General features: G+C 39.7%; 1 protein-coding gene across 3 annotated transcripts in view; it reads right to left on the reverse strand.

Moving 5' to 3' along the window:
* Nucleotides 1–1,287: 1,287 nt before the first annotated feature.
* LOC6040157 (phosphatidylserine decarboxylase proenzyme, mitochondrial) overlaps nucleotides 1,288–20,626 on the reverse strand; it is a 28,658-nt gene continuing 9,319 nt past the window's right edge. The window contains exons 1-8 of one of the 3 annotated variants that reach the window (XM_038263391.1): nucleotides 17,440–17,581; nucleotides 17,206–17,357; nucleotides 16,976–17,118; nucleotides 16,757–16,914; nucleotides 12,311–12,452; nucleotides 11,903–12,242; nucleotides 1,962–2,172; nucleotides 1,288–1,903 (exon numbers count right to left, since the gene is read on the reverse strand). In XM_038263391.1, coding sequence (XP_038119319.1) covers nucleotides 1,789–1,903; nucleotides 1,962–2,172; nucleotides 11,903–12,242; nucleotides 12,311–12,452; nucleotides 16,757–16,914; nucleotides 16,976–17,118; nucleotides 17,206–17,357; nucleotides 17,440–17,513 — 1,335 coding nt within the window. In that variant the 5' untranslated portion in view covers nucleotides 17,514–17,581 and the 3' untranslated portion in view covers nucleotides 1,288–1,788. Of the gene's footprint in view, nucleotides 1,904–1,961; nucleotides 2,173–11,902; nucleotides 12,243–12,310; nucleotides 12,453–16,756; nucleotides 16,915–16,975; nucleotides 17,358–17,439; nucleotides 17,582–20,626 lie in introns of those variants that run through there. The other 2 variants (XM_038263389.1, XM_038263390.1) reach the window with 2 other exon arrangements.

Consider the following 20,626-nt stretch of genomic DNA (forward strand, 5'->3'; position numbering starts at 1 on the left):
CATCGTTTCAGGCTGCAAATTATTGAAAAACACCTCTTTTTTCACATGTTGAAAAATTGAGGGTGGTCGTACCGCCCCTACGTCACGGAATATCAAAAAACGGACCTCAGATTCGTGATCAGGGACAAAAGTTAACCTTCAGGACAAAGTTTCACGCAAATCGAAGAGGGGTCGGGGCAACTTAGAACTTAGTGTTAGACCGTGATAAACAGGGCAGAGAACGATTCAAAGGCATTTTGATCGATTTGAATCCTACAAAGACATAAGTTACGTTCCTACTATGGACACCAACGAAATGCGATTGAAATGATTGGCACAAAGCTACAAGGTTTTCCCCTAGCCCCATGCTGAACGGAACAAAAGTGCAGCAACATGTCGAAGTTCAAAGCCTAATGTAAATGACCTTGCAGTGACTTCAGGATTTACCGTGAAGAATCATCTAGAAACGTGTAAACTAGCAGACACGGCATACGTGCAGCTCGCAGTCCCGATGAAAGCTGATGCAGGCAGCTCCAAATGTTTTGTTCTACTTCGGAACCGACAACAAGTTCATACAAAAAGTTGTCGCACATCATTGAGGAAAAGGAAGCGTTCACAGTATAAACGGTTTTATGGCCTCAAATATGTTACACTCAATCAATTTAAACTCAATGTAATGTTTTGAGCTTTCAATTAAATTCGCAAATTTGAATAAAAAAGTAGTTCAAAATTGACATGAAGTGAAAAACCCGGCAAAATCTATCAATATCTGGCACAAAAGATTTGTGCAAGATTTATTCGAGATTTATCTGAAAACCTGGGTAAAAAGTTGTAGGCCACCCTTCGGCAAAGTTGTAGGAAACTAAATTTCCTACAAGAATCTCACACTTGGACAATTTTAAACGAGACCTACGCCACCCGCTGCCAAAATCCTGAAGCGATGGTTTTTGAATACATTTTTGCGCTTTCAATGCTAAAAAGCGACCCTTAAACCTTAACCGATTTGGCTAAAAAATTAGCACAGATATTCTTTGTCAGAGGGAATGTCGATTTTTTTTAATTGTCACCCTACTGTACATAGAAGTCTCCCATTGGATTGTGGGTTTCTAAACTTCTGCATCGGATCGGCCCCCTCCCACTAACATCCACACACAAGGCGCTTTTTGATTACTTTTAGCCTAAAGAAAAATGTATTTACAAAAGCCGACTGGGTTCTAACCAGGTCCAAGTACCGAAAAGGACCTTTTAAAAATCATTGTATGAAAAAATACTTCTGCATCGGAAATAAACCATTAAATAAAACACAGATTTTCGTACAAATACTCTTTTTATTTGAAAAATATTCTGCACACTTTTCGAAATAAAAACAAATCTCATATTGCTTCATTGGTAGGATAAATTCTATCATCTGTCAAATGGTAATAAATTGTGGTATTCGTAACAATTGGTTGCGACTGCGAATGGCACTTAATCGCACTAACTAATAGCTTATTTGGTAAATTCTACCGTGTTAAGTTTAATCCTATTGCAAAGATATTCTGATTGAATACATGTACAATATGTACTACGTAGTTTGCATATCTACACGCGCGTCTTGCTTTTTTCACCAGGACTGTTGAATCTGCTTCGAGGATGCGATCGGCGACCATCGTAGACAAAGTAAAGCTGAGCAATTGGAACATCGTATCACTAATAGTTTTAATAATATTTATAGGAAAATATCTACGCTATCTCACACTCTCAACGCTCGTTAGCTAAATTCAAAGAAACTATCTCGTAACTATAGTATTGGTCGAACGAAACCGACCCTCAAATGGCTTCGAGCAGTTTTTTCGTCTTGTCCAGATCATCATCGTCGCGCTGCTCGCCGACGCATCCCAGCCGCTGGCCCATCCGCACCACCTGGCCTGGCTGAAGGTTGAAGCTGAAAGAATATACAATTAAAGTTTCATCCCTTAACAAGTTAAACACCCTGAACTCACTTGAACCCGGGCGGAGCTTCGAAGATCAGCACGATCGTGCTGCCCATGTTGAACTGGCCGAGCAGCTCGCCCTTGCCGAGGAACGTGTCCTTGGGCAGGGCCAGCTCGTCGTAGTCCTTGCACGGGTGGGTGCCCACCTCCAGCCCCACCCACTGGTTGGTTTTCAGCTTTTCGTCGATGTAGATCTGTACCGAGCCGACGTTGGTGGCACCTGGAAATGGATGAGAAGAGAATTATGAGTAAGAGTTACTTCTTGTTTCATTATTTTAATCCATCATTGTGATGACATTCTACCACTTTTTTCATTTCGCCTTATATTTTAAACACTGATACATAGAGGGATGGCATCGCTATTTTTAGACCACATTTTCCACTTTTTCTCATCGAAACCGACTACTTTATCGACTTCATTTTGCTGGGCGAGATAGGACGCCGTCTATTTTTAGACGATGACTCAGCACTTTTCCACTTTTGTGCTTAAAAAAAAACCAGGTGGTTGATTGTTATCCGAGCATTCGTTGGTGAAGGTTGTCTGAATCAACATGACTCGTCGCGTCCCGGCGCAAAACGCCGGCAATATTGCCCTACCTGCGGCTCAAGCAGGCAAAAAAGTGGGAATTTCCAAAAGGAAGGTTGAGGCCTCAACTGATGGCCAAAAACCGGGATTTCCAAAAGGAAGGTGCTTTTGGAAGTGACATCGAACAGCAAAAAGACGAAAAAGAGCGACGGTACTGTACCGATGGATGAGGAGGAGGAGAACTCTTCGTCGCACGAGGAGCAGCTATTGAAGAACAACAAGTTCGCTGGACTGCCTGACGAGGACCAGGTAGCGGAAGCAAAGGAGAATGAAGTGAAACAGCGAAAGGAGAAACTGCCTCCTTTTTATGTGCGGCAATCAGCAGCAACGATCGACTTTCGAGCGGGGCTGGTTGAACTCATCAAGTCTGGGAAAGTCCTAGGCAACATTCGTCTGTGTCAGGACGGATTTAAGGTGCTGGTGCAATCCAGGCAGCACTATCAACTGGTCAAGGACTACTTGACCGAAAACGAGGCGGAGTACTTTACCCATGATGTCGTCATGGATAAGCCGTACAAAATCGTCGTCAGAGGTCTGTACGACATGCCAGTGGAGGAATTAGCTGCCGAGCTAAAAGTTTTGAAACTGGATGTGTTGGCCGTGCACAAAATGAGCCGACGCAACAAAGACATCAAGTACCGTGACCAGCTCTACCTGCTGCATTTGGCTAAGGGATCGACGACGCTTCCTGAGCTGAAGGCAATCCGAGCGGTTTTCAACATTATCGTGTCGTGGGAGCGATACCGACCAGTGCATCGTGACGTCACACAATGCTTCAACTGCCTGGGCTTCGGGCACGGAGGTAAGAACTGCCACCTGAAGCGTCGTTGCGCCAAATGTGGTACCGATGCGCACATCACATCCCAGTGCATCCAAGATTCGCTGGTGAAGTGCCTCAACTGCAACGGTGAGCACTCGTCAACCGACCGAAAGTGCCCCAAGAGAGCTGAGTTCGTGAAAATTCGGCAGCAAGCATCGACGAAGAATCAGCCTCAGCGTCGTAGAACTCCTCCAGCCCTGGTGGAGCAAAATTTCCCACCTCTTCAACCGCGACGCCAGGTCCCGAACTTGGCACCGTTGCCGTTGGATCCCAGGAAGAGAGCTGAGATGAATCATCCACGGCCGGGTTCCAGCCAGGAGCCGAGACCGCCACCACCGGGCTTCAGCCAGGAGCCAAGACCAACCCAAGAACCAGCAGTTGAGGAAAATGGTAATGATCTTTACACCTCAACCGAACTCCTCAATATTTTCAAACAGATGTCCGCTGCACTGCGTGGATGCAAAACCAAGACCCAGCAGATTGAAGTGCTGACCTCGTTCGTCATCCAGTATGGATCGTAGGTCCCTCAAGCTGCTGAATTGGAACGCTTGCTCCATTAGGAGGAAGAATTTAGAGCTGGTGGATTTTCTTCGCGAGAAGGAGATCGACGTAGCTGCCATCACGGAAACTCATCTGAAGCCCGGTGAAAAAGTTTATCTGCAAAACTACAAGATCGCGACGCAGCTCGACAGGACCACCTCTGGAGGAGGAGGTGTGCTTGTCGCTGTTCATCGTGATCTCAAGCCACGCCGGCTGCCACACTTTAAGCTGGACATCATCGAGGCCGTTGGGGTGGAAATTCCCACTTCGGTTGGCCCAGTACTCTTCATTGCTGCATACTGCCCACGTCAGGTGAATGCCAGAGATGGTTCAGCAGCAAAACTGAAGAGCGATATCCAGAAGCTGACACGGCGGAGCGCAAAGTACATCATCGCTGGTGACCTCAACGCGAAGCATGAAGTTTGGGGCAACAGCAGGAGGAATCGGAACGGAGTGATTCTGCACAACGATCTGCAAAACGGATACTACAACGTTGTGAGTCCGGATCGTCCAACGAGGGTGGCTCGGTCTGGGAATCACTCAATCATCGACTTCTTCATTACCAATATGGCTGAGAACGTGGCTCATCCTGAGGTGTTTGAAGAGTTGAGTTCTGTTACTCCGCAGCGGCAACCAACCCGGAAAGATTACCACAACGTTGACTGGCAGCAGTTTCAGCAAGTGGTAGACGGCAACATCGACTATGATCAACACCCGGAAACTTCTGCCGATATTGATCGTTCGCTGGAGGTGATCCAGCAGGCTATCAACCAAGCAGAGGCTGCCAACGTTCGGGAGGTTCCTGTTAATTTTAAGGTAACTGATATTGACGTAGATACTAAACACTTGATTAGACTTAGGAATGTTTATAGGAGACAATATCAACGGACTGGGGACTATGACAAAAGATTTCAGTGAACAATTTGAACAAAATCATACAAGACCGACTTGACAATATCAGAAATCAAGAATTTTCAAAACATGTAAGCCAGCTTGGGAATTATTCAAAACCATTTTGGAAACTTTCAAAAGTTCTTAAAAACAAACCAAAGCCTATTCCTCCTCTTATTGTTGAGGATTCTCCTTTGATTACATCCGAGGAAAAGGCAAATGCACTTGGGCTTCATTTTGTTAGTTCTCATAATCTTGGCGCTTCCATGACCAGCCGTAAAGAAACATCAGTTGCCAATAGTATTTCAACAATTAATAACTCTACCTTTGAATTTCCTGCAGATTCCCATGTTTCTGGTGAGGAAGTCAAAGTTGCAGTAAAACAAATGAAAAATATGAAAGCTCCTGGCTTTGATAACATTTTTAATCTGGTGTTGAAAAAACAGAGTGATCAGTTCTTTCAACATCTAGCCAATATTTTCAATAAATGTTTGCAACTTGGTTACTTCCCTACCAATTGGAAGCTGGGCAAAGTCATACCAATTTTGAAGCCTCAAAAGATCCAACATCGCCAACAAGTTATCGTCCCATTAGTCTTTTGAGTAGTCTGTCCAAACTCTTTGAGAAGGTCATCTATTCAAGGCTTTTGGATTTTACCAACGATAATAATATAATTTTGAATGAGCAGTTTGGCTTCCGAAAGGGACATAATACTGCTCATCAGCTTACGAGAGTAACTAAAATCATCAAGCAGAACAAGCTTGAGTCTAAATCAACTGCTATGGCTTTGTTGGATGTTGAGAAGGCTTTTGACAATGTTTGGCATGATGGTTTGATACATAAACTGTATTTATACGGTTTTCCAATGTATCTTATCAAAATTATCCAGCACTATCTTTCGGAGAGATCGTTCAGGGTTTTTCTGAATGGGATTGCTTCTGGATTATTCAACATTGATGCTGGGGTTCCCAAGGAAGTATTCTTGGCCCACTTCTGTACAATATTTTTACATCTGATTTGCCTACTCTTCCTGGTAATGGTGTGTTGTCACTTTTTGCTGATGACACTGCCGTTATTTATAAGGGTAAAATAACCAGATATTTAGTTGGCCGTCTTCAGAAGGGTCTTGACGTTCTTTCCGAATACTTTGGCGACTGGAAAATTCGCATAAATGCAGCCAAAACTCAAACCATCATTTTTCCACTTTCCAAATCGGCCAGATTTGCCCCAAAGGATGATGTTTTGATTAAAATGAATGATGTTTCGATACCCTGGTCAAAGGAAGTTGTCTATTTAGGTCTCATACTTGACTCGAAACTTTTGTTTCGGCAGCATGTAGACAAAATATTGAACAAGTGCAGCATTCTCATCAGGTGTTTGTATCCTTTAATTAACAGAAAATCAAAGCTTTCTTTGAAAAATAAGTTAGCAGTTTACAAACAAATAATTTACCCCGTTATTGAGTATGCAGTACCTGTTTGGGAGTGTTGCGCTAGAACTCATAAATTGAAGCTCCAGCGTGTCCAAAACAAGGTACTCAAAATGGTTTTGAATGTTCCTGGCTGGACAAGATCAAGTGAGGTTCATGAATTAGCAGAAGTAAAAACGTTGGATCAGAAGATTCAAGAAAATGTTTGAAATTCAGGGAAAAATGTGCTATTTCTGAATACCCCTTGATTCAAGGATTGGTTTAGTTTATGGTAAGTTTAAGTTAGTTTTAGGTTAGGTTATGTTTTCTTGACATTTTTTTTTTCCTCATTGTACCTAGTGTTACAAAAATGATAAATCATATACTTTTAAAGTTATGAAAATAAACAGTGTTTAAATCACGAAAAGCAAACTAAAGCTGAAGAGCCACAGCTGACCACTTATTATGTAAACCAAATGTAATTATTATAAGAAAGATTCAATAAAGTATATTTAATTCAAAAAAAAAAAAATACCAGGTGGCAGCACGATGTAACGCCACGTCCCTATTTGTTCAGACGAATCGAAGTGACACGATTTTAGACAAAGACTATAGTTTTTTAATTCAATATTTTTAAATACTTTTAAAATGCGGAATTGTCAAGCTGAACATGCGCTTCCCAAATGCCGACGCAAACCTGATTACATAGACTTATTTTTGTCATATTCCCTGTTCAATATTACTATCAATATTTTGTGAAGTTCGTGCTCCTGAAAACAACTCAGTCAAAGAAGTGTTAAGCAATTCGTCCAGTTTGAAGTAACCTTACTTTGTTTTAAGTTGTCCTTGTAGAATTGGTAAATAATTTGCATAGAATTGCAGTGTTTCGACTGCACTTTCAGAAGTTTTCACTGCATTTTTAGAGCATTTCTCAGCTTTCGGAGAAAAAGTTCCAATGGCATGTTTCAACCTACCCGTAATGCCAACAGAAGATGGCACGAAGGTACAACAACACATTCAGGATGGTAGTCAAACGGACTGCCTAAAAGGATGTGTCGCTCCGATTGACCAAGATGGTATGCCTAACATCAGTTTTATTTTCCAGTTGCTCAACGAGATGACATGAATCGTTAGAAGAAAGCTGAAGAAACCTATAAGAGTTAGTATTACAGGTTACTCGAATTCGCCATGATGAGTGAATGTATTTTCTCACAAATGCAGCACTCGAAGTGGGGCCCATACTTCATAATCATGGGGAAACTGGGACATATCGATGCATCTTTGTTCTCTTATGCTATTTGGAAAGGAAACTCAGCAAGCTTAGTACACAAGAGCACAGATGCATCGATATAGCGAAATCCTTGCTTGGAGATCTATGCGAATAACACCTGTACCTGCCTAGGCTTGACGTTTGGTTTTCCACGTCTGTGATTGGGAAGCGTATCTTTTTAGTTTATAATATACATCGGGAAACGGCATCGTATGTATATCGTATGGCATAATGGGGTTTTCAGAAGGACATTTGACATAATGGACGTTTGGCATAATAGGTCAAAGACATCAAGGACGTTTGGTATAATTGACTTTTGGCATAATTATTAGTACCTTTTTTTGTTTTGTTTAATTAGTATATCTCATTTTAAAGATTAAAAATTTATTGTTTTTTCCTGTTTTAACTTTATGTAAATGTTTATGTATTTACTGTCAAAATGCTGAAATTTTTATGACTCAGTCTCACCCCCAGACCCAATTTCACCCCTGATGACGGTATGTTTTTTTTTCGAAAAATCAAGTTTCTCTGTGTTTATGCAACAAGTTGCAAAAAGATGATTTTTTCAGCACGAGGCGTACACTTATCCAACGAGATTCATCGAGTTGGATAAATAACGAGTGTGTGTGTGTTGGTGGTCCAATCCAATACCCGCTAACCGGTAGCGAAATTATGGGAAATTATAATTTGTATCAGACTTTGTATATGCCGAATGCTGATACAACTTATTTCAGTCCCGGGTATAAGGTGGTGATAGCCCTCGTGCTGCTTCCAACGACCCATGTCAGGATGGCAGAGATCCTAGCGGCTCAATTCCGAGGTCGTTGGGCATATCGAGTGGGATAAATAACGAGTGATGAAAAAATCATGTTTTGCAATGAGTTGCATTAAAATATTTCTGTAATCCGAAACAAACCTTTTGAACAGAGTTATAGGACAAATGTAAAGAGCATTCCCCGAACAGGGCATACTCCTTTGTATGGGACGTCGTTTTGACCTCACCAATCTGCCTGAAATTTTCAGGGGTTGTTTGTACATATAAATCTAGCATCTGGCCAAAATATGAGCACTCTAGGTCAACGGGAAGTGGGGCAAATCGGGACACTAAGTTTAATGGTTCAAAACCACCAAAAATCTTAAAAAGGCTATAACTTAGGCAAAATTCAATCTATTTTCAAATTCAAAATGCATCTGAAAGAGCTTAAAAAATGCAACAAAACCTAAAGAGAAGCATCCCAATTGGTTAAATCTGAAGGGAGTTATTGGCATTTTATTGAAAAAATAGCATAATTTTCAAACTCAAATAAAAAAGTGTTCCATCCAGATATCAACTCGGTTCAACCTGCAGCTTGTAAGAGACATCTGAGACTACCATCTGAGACTGAGAACGCTTTGGGTAAGGCAGTTTAACATATTAAATAGACACTTTTACTTTTAGTAAGTAAAGTAAATCTTTCCCAGTTCCTGAGGGGAACACCCTTGAAGAGTATTGGGGCCGGCATTTACAAAGCGGATTCAGTGGCAGTTTCATTCTCAACTTAATGTTAACATGTTAGGGTTAATGATAACATTCCATAGGTCGCCTCCCTAAGGTGTCGTGATAAGGTCCAGTTTGTGACGATACACTACCTTCCCTTTACTAAGCAATCGATTCCAGAAGGGAAAAGATCACCAGTTGTGTTGGTCCGAGCCGGGATTTGAACCCCGATCTACCGCTTACGAGGCGGAAGCGTTACCACTGGGCTACGTGGCTCGGACACTTTTACTTTTAGTGATTTTTTTATTGTTAATTTTTGCTTGGGAGATCCCTTAGATCCCATTTTCTGGTGATAATTGTATCATATTCGTGTTCCTGAGACAATTTCACAATAGAAACATGCATAAAAATGTTAATTTTGATCAATTTGAGCCCTTTTAAAAATGAAAGTTAAAAAAAAATAAGAAGCTGCTTTTTTCTGGTGTCATCTAGTAACGGAAACGAACTTGATTTTCAATAAATGTGAATCGAAGATTTTTTTTAACTTTTATTTTTAAAAGGGCTAAAATGGATGAAAATATACATTTTTATGCATGTTTCTTTTGTGAAATTGTCTCAGGAACACGAATATGATAAAATTATCACCAGAAAATGGGATCTAAGGGATCTCCCGAGCAAAAATTAACAATAAAAAATCACTAAAAGTAAAAGTGTCTATTTAATATGTTAAACTGCCTTACCCAAAGCGTTCTCAGTTTCAGATGGTAGTCTCAGATGTCTCTTACAAGCTGCAGGTCGAACCGAGTTGATATCTGGATGGAACACTTTTTTATTTGAGTTTGAAAATTATGCTATTTTTTCACTAAAATGCCAATAACTCCCTTTATATTTAACCAATTGAGATGCTTCTCCCTGCATTTTGTTGCATTTTTTAAGCTCTTTCAGATGCATTTTGAATTTTTAAAATAAATAGAATTTTGCCTAAGTTATAGCCTTTTTAATATTTTTGACGGTTTTGAACCATCAAACTTTGTGTCCCGATTTGTCCCACTTCCCGTTGACCTAGAGTGCTCATATTTTTTTGGCCAGATGCTAGTTTTATATGTACAAATAACCCCTGAAAATTTCAGGCAGATTGGTGAGGTCGATGCGAGATGGGTATGCTTAGCTCGTGGACTCGCTCTTCATGAAACGTTTAAATAAAAAAAAATTAAATTATAACTTTTCCAAACAAGTGCTGAAAAGTTCAACTTTTCTGCATCTATTTCAGTGCTGAAAAGTGGAACTTTTTAGCATTTGTTTTGAAAAGGGTTTCCTTTCGATTCTGTTATTTTTGGTACAGAAAAGAAGGTTGTTTCGTCGTTCAAAAATAATAGGAAAAGTAAGTAGTTTCACCATGGAATTTCAAGAAATAGATTTAAATACAAATTTAAATATTGAAAAAAGGCCAAAATGTACATCTTTTGACAGGTTTTTGCCTTTCTTAAGTATTTTTTTAAATAACAGAATGGAAAATTAATTAACTTATTTTCATTTTTTTAAGGACAACAAAATGTAAATTCCTTTTTTAGGTTGGATTAAAAAATAGGAAATTAGCAAAAAAAAAACCTTATTGCAAAATATTAAAAGAATTCTTCAGGGGCAAAACTTACATAACCTCAAAAAAAAAAAAATCAAATTATTCGCTCTACAGCATTGCCTTGGCGTTCTCGATTGCGAGATTCCTACTCGAAACTAGGTGTCCGAAGGCTTGATTGTTGAGTCAATTGCAAACCTCTTTTTACACCTTAGCTTCCATCCACCTCGGGATTCGAATTGCCGACCTTTGGATTGTTAGTCCAACTGCCTATCAGCGACTCCACCAAGACAGGACCCAGGGAGACGGCTCCTACACCTGGACTGAGCTAACGACCTAACCTTTTGGTTAGTCCGGGGCCAACATTTACTTCCCTATCCGACGGAAGGCGTGGTCAGACAAAATTCGTCTCGAAAAATGTCACCGGAACCGTCTGGGATCGAACCCTAGCCGACTGGGTGAGAGGCAACCACGCTTACCCCTACACCACGGTTCCCGGTATTTTAATTATTATGATTTAAAAATTCCTTAAGGTGAAGCCGTTGATCATTTTCCAAGAAAATTAATCATCACTATAAAAAACTCTTCACGTTAACGTGAAGACTTCCATCATTGTCATGATTTTTCGTTCAAAGATATAAATTTTGCGTCGCTTTCAATATTTTGACAAAATTCCTTCAACAAATTGTTTAGAATAGTGCCCTACACATGCTGATTCCTTTTGGTAACGATTATCCCATTCCTTGTAAAGTTATGGAAATCGTCATTGATCAATGATTGCCAACTAGGACGTCAGTGACTGTGCCACACAATTATATAAATTTTGAAGCACAATTGATTTAGATCAAAAATTCCTTGAGTGGCTTCAAGATGGCAACAACCAGCACATGCTGATTCCTTTTGGTGCTGAAATTCGATAAATTGAATTTAATACAGAATATTGTATAGTGCTGATCAAATTCCTTCGAAAATGATCAACCTTAAGAAGAATCATATTTGAAAAAATAAATAAATTGTAGGCCGGTATTTCTCTGCTCAATGATGTCCAAACATCACTGCTGATTACACTTCAATGCACAGTCCAAACAAATGTACAACAGTTATAGTAAACAAGCGGCACGTTTTCGGTTCACGCATCCTGGATCATCCCGCCGCTCAACGCATCACCCCACATTGCTGTTACACAATTTTAATCACAACATAGCGACCAATTAACTCGCGCAAATAGTCGCAAGACTTGCCAATCCTTATCGTGTGTTTGAAACGTCCAAACATCTGCCGAGAGCAGGAATTTCAAATCCGCTTCAAAATTATCACCTCCAAAGCGAATCACGCGATGCCTTCCTCACAGATCCGGGTGATCACAACTTGTAGTTACTCACCAACTGCCGTAAAGCTGAAGAAGCCGTGCTTCCACTTGCCGATGTAGAGGGCGCGCTCGTTCAGCGTAAACAGTCCCGGCATCCAGCGGGCAATTTTGGGGCTGACCGAGAGCAGCTCGCCGGAAAAGTGCCGCCGCAGCTCGGGCTTCCAGACGGCTGGCGAGTGGAACCGGTGGTAATCTCCCGGCGCGAGGTAGATGATGCACTGGTAGAGGACGTTCCCGGGGGATTTTAGCTTGACGGCGTCGACCAGGTTGGACGGTGGACTTTCGGTGGGTTTCCGTGCGCTCCAGGTGGGTGGTCCCAGGAATGCTTCCAAGCTGTACGAGACGCCTTTGACCTGTGGGGGGGAATTGGTGAATTTAGTCATGGGTTTGGAAGGTGTTTTTGTTGGAGGTTGAAATTGACCTGTTCAACTTGAGCGTTGGTGGCGGTGCCAAAATGCAGCACTCGACCATCGCAGGGAGACACGAGGCAACTGTTGGAATCTATGTAGCGAACGTTTTCCTTCAATGAACGTGTGAAGAACTCCGCTAGGCTACGATAGTTTCTGGAATGTAAAAGAAGAGATTAGTAATGTTTGATAAAATTTAAAGATTTAGATAAAGTTATTGAAAAACCACACCACATGAGAGGAAGGGAGAATGTTGTAAAAAGCAGTTGTCAACGCTTCTAAGAACATTTTAAACGGTGAGCACATGAGAGTAACGGGAAAAACGTGAGGCGAGGATATTTCAGTAAAGCGAAAGAATGCAAACAAAAAGACGTTGAATAAACAATTCTATCGTTGACTGATACATTTGGAAACAAACACATAAATACATTACCTGAACGTTTTGATTTAAGGATATCTTTTTTTTAAACTGTTGAGCATTTGTATTATATTTTGCGGAGCTGATTAGCAAAACAGTTTCACGGATCGATATGAACATTGTATGGTTGATTTGATTGATTTGGAAAAAAAATATCTATTTAAATATTAACAAGGCCAAAAATTAACCCGTCAGAGTAACCTGAATAGATTTGACTAAAATTTTTGCAATCTTGAATCGGAAAATGAACTACATTTTTTAAATATTTCGACAATTTTCAAACATACAATTGCGGTTTTGGGGTGAGGTTACTTGCCAAAATTCGTATGTCTTTTTGCCAGGTTGAAGTACAAAATCGCTTATTTCTCATGATTCCCTGCATCAATCTTAATAAAGCTGGTTGCAAAAGACGAGAAAAAATTTTTGCTTTGAAATAATGAACATCATTTTTGAGGCGCTCAAAAATTTGTGACCTTTTTCTTTAAAAAACATGTTTTGGAACACGAAAAAATGAGTTTCCCCATATATATCAATGAAATAAACAGTTATATAGTTGATAACAGATGTGTTAACGTATATTCCACAATTTTTATTGATTTTTGACAGACTTTCTTGCCAAATAGTCAAAATTACTTTCTTTTTCTAAATTTACAGTTTTCTCATAGAAAAATCAAACAATCATTGGAAAGTTGTACACCAAATTGTTGGAAATGATTTTTCTCATCCGAATCCGGCATAAGTTTTATAAAAATGTTGATTATGAAGGAAAAAAACATTTTTTTTCAAAAAATCATAGGTTTGCGCTACTTCTTCATAGATGGCGGCATGTGTCTTTTAGCTTTGCTGCAAAACTTCTATGGCGTCATCCATAAAGTACGTACGCTCTTAGGGGGGAGGGGGGGGGGGTTACCGAAGGTGTGACAAGATGTGACAAAGGGGGGAGGGGGGTTCGCGAGATTGTGACGTCACGCTTGGTTTTTTTTATGATTGCATAATATTAATTTGAAATGTACACAATTAAATTAAATAATCTTTTCTAAAATTGATTGCTTACTGATATTAAGGTGACATTGGGTCTGGGAGGTGAGATTGGGTCATACAAATTTCTGCATTTTGGTTATAATTTATTATATAGTCACATTTTTTTCAGCTGGAACTTCAATATTTTGCAAATTCTTGCTTGGTAAAAATAAATGAAAGCAGGGTGTTCATAAGAAAACTGCTATAAATGGTTTGAACTTATTAGATACAAAGCTGTGAAAAACAGTTTTCAAGATTTTTTAATACTTGAATGTTATATCAGGTCTTCTATTTTTTAAAAGATACAAAACTGTTTTTTTATAACGCAATGTTTTTTTCTAAACAATGAATAATCAGAATAATTTATTTTTTTTCATATTAAAATTGCTGAAAATACCAAAATTATGAGAGTTTAAAAATATAAAAAAATCCCATCGAAAACAAGGGGGGTTTGACAAAATGTGACGTTCTTGTTGAGGGGAGGGGGTTCAACCTTGTGTGACAAAGTGTGACATAGGGGGAGGGGGTTAATTTTGGTCGATTTTTGCGTGTCATACTTTATGAATGACGCCTATTATTTATTTTCTAAACATCAACACATGAGTTTCCGAACAAAGTACAGATCGGATTCACTAATTCGAATGGAACTGGATTCGAATAAGCGAATCAAAATTCGCTAATTGGAATGACTGACAGCTGTCAAAAGCATGAAACCACGTGTTCGGAAATTGTGTTCGGAAATGGCGTTAAAACGTCAAAATTAGTTTGACATCCGGTTTTGACGGTTGAGTGCTTTTTAATTTGAATAGGTACGTTCGAATTAGCGAGCATTCTAATTAGCGGACATTCGATGTCGCGAAATTCGAAATAACGAATCCGTTGTGTACTAGTTGGTACTAGAGATCCTAAATAGGGAGACTGGTCGAAGTGAATTTGACGTACCCAAACAGGCACGAGTTTGACGTATCCAAACGAGCATTTGTCTTTACGCCCAGCAAAACTTATCAGTGCTGCCAAGCTCCAAACATATGTTGCCAGATCGATTTAGCAAGCTTAGACCAGTCTCCCTATTTAGGGTCTCTAGTTGGTACCTGTTTTTTCCTGAAAGTATACAGGAAACCTAACAAAGTTGAAATCGTCAAAAAATGACACGGGAAAATTATGCATATAACGACAGATCAATAATTTAAAAAAAAATCAAGAAAAACTGAGTTGACTACAGAGTGGATTCGTTAATTTGAATTTCACTTCTTCAAATGCCCGCTAATCCGAACGTATTCGAATTAAAAACACTCAAACGTCAAAACTGAGTTGTCAAACTAATTTTTACATTTTGACACATTTGTTCTTCGATTTCGAAGCACGGGGTTTCGTGCTTTTGGCTATGACCAAAGAAGCCATTTTGTGTCATTGGTTCACCCATACAAGTCTCCATACAATTTTGGTAGCTGTCCACACAAAAAATGTACGTAAATATTCGAAAATCTGTAACTTTTGAAGGAATTTCCTGATCAATCTGGTGTCTTTCGCGAAGTTGTATTCCGAAAAATAGGTATACGAAAAACAAATTGCTGAATTTTTCAGTTACTTTTTCACAAAAAATAAATTTACAAAAATCACATTTTTTTTATTTTTTATATGTTTTAAGGGACCAAAACCCGCAACTTTTGAGCCATAGAGAAGTATGGTCAAAATTTTGCCACCGAGTTTAGTTTTTTTAAATGGTGATTTTTGGACAATTTATATGACCTTATTTTTTATGTAAATTTGAATTAGCAATCGAAAAGTACTTAAGAGATTTTTTAAAAAGTGCCAAATTTCTAAGATATCCACCGAAAGTTTGATTTCAGTGAAATATTTGCAGTTTTTCGATTTATAAAAATAGTGACCATGAGTGACCAGTGCAATTAAATTGTCTAAGAATGGAACTCTGGTTGCTGAGATACAGCGATGTTAAGAAAAAGAAATAGGGAAATAGTTCAGAAAATATTCAGAATTTTATTTAAATCAAATCCCTCAGTATAAGGGAAACTGAAAAAAAACTCGTCCAAACAACTGTTTTTGGATGAAAGAATGTAAACACTCACAAAATTGAATTAAAAAGATTTAAAAAAATCTGTTCTTGTTTGGAAGAATGCGAAAATAACTATTTACCAACCGATTTCAGCTAAAAACTTTTTTTAAAAGCTCAATTTTAGTTCAGAAAATATTCAGAATTTTATTTAAATCAAATCCCTCAGTATAAGGGAAACTGAAAAAAAACTCGTCCAAACAACTGTTTTTGGATGAAAGAATGTAAACACTCACAAAATTGAATTAAAAAGATTTAAAAAAATCTGTTCTTGTTTGGAAGAATGCGAAAATAACTATTTACCAACCGATTTCAGCTAAAAACTTTTTTTAAAAGCTCAATTACAGAGCTGGAATTTCAACTTTAGATGCTCGCTGGATATATATATATATATATATATACTGTTTCTTAAGTCTTACGCTTTTTTTTTATTTTTAGAAAATTGTTAAATGCTTTTCTGATTACTTTTTAATTGTCTGGGGTTTTTTTTATTTTGCGCATTGTCAATTGAAGAATCAGCTAGATTTGGGTTCTTATTTGATAGATTTAAAATTTCTCAAATTTGAATTAATCAATATTGGTCGCCTAACTAAGATTGCTGATAGAAAAGAAAGCCACCATCACCCACTTCCGCAAGCAAACATATAATAATTTAAATTTGGTTACCTCTTTTTGTATTACTCTGAAACCAATTGAAAATTAAACTTAAATTGCTGGAACTGATCTTTTTTAGTGCACTGCCCATTGAAAAATAGAAAAGTTGAAAAAACTGGCGCATCAGTTCTACAACTCAATTCAAGACAAAACTAGCAGCAAACACTTTCGCTACTACACCAGGCAATAAATTATTCAAATTTATCTGCGCAGTACTCTTCTCGTTGGAATTCGCAACTATTTCTAGCAATAGTTCATCTTAATTTTAACACCATGCAAGCAACCAACAGTACTCACTTGAAATCGGACGACGCAGCCTCCTCCAGATTCACCCCAAAAGCGGACGAATACATTCCGTAGACTAGTGGTCGAGCGGGTGTTGGAACGCGACAATCGGCCAACCAGCCCCAGCACCGGCTCATGAGGCGCAACGGTAACGAGCAGTACACGTTCATCTGGAGAAGATCAAGATGTTAGTTTAATCAGGCTGATGGCTTTCAACCATGTTCCCCCTACCTGCCACGGCGCCGCCGTCCGCGGGAGGCCCTGCTTGTCGAGGTCACGATTGTGCAGGTGCCACTGGGCCGCCGCGATCATGCAGATGCCCAGCGGAGTCCACCGGAGGAACACCCCGCGCCATGTGAGCCAACCGCCGGCCGCTAGTAACCACCAATCCAAAACGGATAATATAGTCCAACCGGCCCCCGCCTTCCAACTCCACCGTTTTCGAATTTTAACAAATTTACCTTTGCCAGACTGGCCCTGCTGGTTCTGTTGCTGCTGGCCGGAACCCTGCCCGTCCTGGTGCTGCTTGCCGCCGGAGATTGACCGCCGTACCACCGTCCATTTCGTGGGCCACTTGTTCGGGATGGGCTTGAAGTTGACCGCCTTGGACAGCCTGCGGGACGAGAAAGCAAACCAGTTCCAGAACACGTTGAACATCATCGCTGAGCGCTTCGCTTCGTTCCGGGTTCAACAACCTGGCCACGGTCCAGCCGGCGACCCGGTTCGGCCAACGACGGCTACCCGACGGTTTCTTCTCGACCGAAATCATCCGGCAATCGGCAACGACTGACTGGCGGTCGCATGGCGCGTTGTTCTACCCCACCCAGCGAACCCAGAAATCCTCAATGAAAACGACCTTGGCCGGCAATTACCGGGCCGATAAACGGCGAGAAAGCTGGACACGACTCGGAGAGAGAAGAAATGACGGAGCGAATTTTGCGTTTGTGGAGCATTCGCCAGTCGCTGTACTAAATGAATGATATCTGGAGAAGCCCCGCCCAAAGGAGTACCTTAAGTGGTGGAGCGACGCGTGTGCGGATCGCGTGATTTTCAGCCCAGCAGGTCAAACTGACGCTGCTGTGTCGTTGCGTTGAGCGCGCACGTTGGAGACATGTGCACTAGGGTGTTTCATCCAAACAAAAAAGTTCTCAGAATCAGGCAAACCGAGGTTCCCCTAGTAGAGGATACCCATAGGGACTCTCATGCCAAATGTCAGCCCATTTGGTTGAGAATTGGCCTGTCCCCAGCGGTTCAAAGTTTGCATGTAAATTACTATGCGATTTTTGTGCTTTTCGTTCAATCGTTCCTACAGGTCTGGGGACAACATGGATTCACTCGGAGTAAAGACAGGTGTGTAGGGGATGGTCCAATGAACACATTCCAGAAGGAATTAGGGTTGTCCATTCTGTCCCCAAGGTGCGCATTGGATCGACGTCCGGTGTCTCCAGAATCAACGATTCACCCTTCAAATGTACGGATTGTCCTTAGTATGCTATGACGGCTAGCTGAAAATTACGACGCCCCATGTCAGACGGTGAACACGTGGCAGAGCATTCACTCAAACTTTGGCTCAGAAACATACTTTAAAGTAATAAAATTATAATTTTTGATGTTCCTGTAACAATTTGAACTATTCCAAATAACGTAACATGATGATTTGTAATAATAATGCAATCGATGCTTCTCCACGTGTTCACCGTCTGACATGGGGCGTCGCAATTTTCAGCTAGCCGTCATAGCATACTAAGGACAATGCGTACATTTGAAGGGTGAATCGTTGATTCTGGAGACACCGGACGTCGATCCAATGCGCACCTTGGGGACAGAATGGACAACCCTAATTCCTTCTGGAATGTGTTCATTGGACCATCCCCTACACACCTGTCTTTATTCCGAGTGAATCCATGTTGTCCCCAGACCTGTAGGAACGATTGAACGAAAAGCACAAAAATCCCATAGTAATTTACATGCAAACTTTGAACCGCTGGGGACAGGCCAATTCTCAACCAAATGGGCTGACATTTGGCATGAGAGTCCCTATGGGTATCCTCTACAAGGGGAACCTCGGTTTGCCTGATTCTGAGAACTTTTATGTTTGGATGAAACACCCTAATGTGCACATCAAGTCGGGATGGGTTGCAGGCGCTTTGTTGTGGAATTGCAATTTTTATCAGATAAAGGAACCAGGTGAAGTTGTTATAAATAAAATGCATTCATATGAGGATGCAACAAAATGTGTCATCTTTCGGGCATTTCAGAGCACGATTTCATGAGTTTATTTTACAGTTAGATTTTATTTTTTAAATCGGTACTTTATTTGTTTTATCATTATCTAGGAATCAATTTTTTTTTTTTTTAAATTTATATTTATTCAAATTTCTTTTCCATGTACATTCATTCAGTTAAAATATTATTGAGTGTCCAATCACAAACGATGACTTTTCACCTCAATTTTAAATACTAGCAACTTTCATTTATTCATGAAATATTGTAGCTTTCGCTATTCAGTGATTTCAAATGTAGGAGGTCCTACATGTACAAAAGGGAAAAGGGATACCTTAAAACTAACTTATAAACTATATAAAGAGCGGATCAATGCAGCTGAAGACTGCAATGATTTTTGTCGAAATGCATCAATTATCTTATTGGACATAACATCCAAAGTGTCAACTTCGGCTAATTGATGAAGTTCACTGGTGCTGAACCAGGGAGGAAGTTTCAGAATCATTTTCAGAATTTTGTTCTGAATCCTCTGAAGTTTTTTCTTCCTGGTTAAGCAACAGCTTGTCCAGATCGGCACAGCATAAAGCATGGCAGGTCTGAAAATTTGTTTATAAATTAACAGTTTATTCTTGAGACAAAGTCTAGAATTCCTGTTTATAAGTGGATACAAACATTTAATATATTTGTTACATTTAACCTGGATACTTTCAATGTGATCCTTGTAAGTAAGGTTTTTGTCAAAACCAAGTCCAAGATATTTCACTTGATCCTCCCACTTTAAATTTACCTCATTCATCTTTATAATGTGATGACTTTTGGTTTAAGAAAATCAGCCCTTGGTTTGTGAGGGAAAATAATAAGTTGAGTTTTGCAGCATTTGGAGTAATTTTCCATTCTTTCAAATAAGAATTGAAAATATCCAAGCTTTTGTAATCTTCTTGTGATGACACGAAGGCTTCTGCCTTTGGCGGAGATGCTTGTGTCATCAGCAAAAAGTGATTTCTGACATCCTGGGGGCAAATCAGGCAAGTCAGAAGTAAAAATATTGTATAAAATTGGACCCAAAATGCTTCCTTGAGGGACGCCAGCACGTACAGGTAGTTGATCAGATTTGCTATTCTGATAACATACCTGCAGAGTACGATCCGTCAAATAATTTTGAATAATTTTCACGATATAAATCGGAAAATTAAACCTTTTCAATTTCGCAATCAAACCTTTATGCCAAACACTGTCAAATGCTTTTTCTATGTCTAGAAGAGCAGCGCCAGTAGAATAGCCCTCAGATTTGTTGCTTCGAATTAAATTTGAAACTCTCAACAACTGATGAGTAGTTGAATGCCCAAGGCGAAATCCAAACTGCTCATCAGCGAAAATTGAATTTTCATTAATGTGCGTCATCATTCTATTAAGAATTATTCTTTCGAATAATTTACTAATAGATGAAAGCAAACTAATGGGCCGATAGCTTGAGGCTTCAGCAGGATTTTTATCCGGTTTCAAAATCGGAATTACTTTGGCATTTTTCCAACTACTGGGAAAATATGCCAAATCAAAACATTTGTTGAAAATTTTGACCAAGCAACTTAAAGTTGCTTCTGGTAATTTTTAATTAAAATGTAAAAATGCCATCCTCACCAGGGGCTTTCATATTTTTAA

The sequence above is a fragment of the Culex quinquefasciatus genome, chromosome 3, assembly GCF_015732765.1.
Source record: "Culex quinquefasciatus strain JHB chromosome 3, VPISU_Cqui_1.0_pri_paternal, whole genome shotgun sequence".
In the NCBI taxonomy this organism is placed as follows: Eukaryota; Metazoa; Arthropoda; class Insecta; order Diptera; family Culicidae; genus Culex; species Culex quinquefasciatus.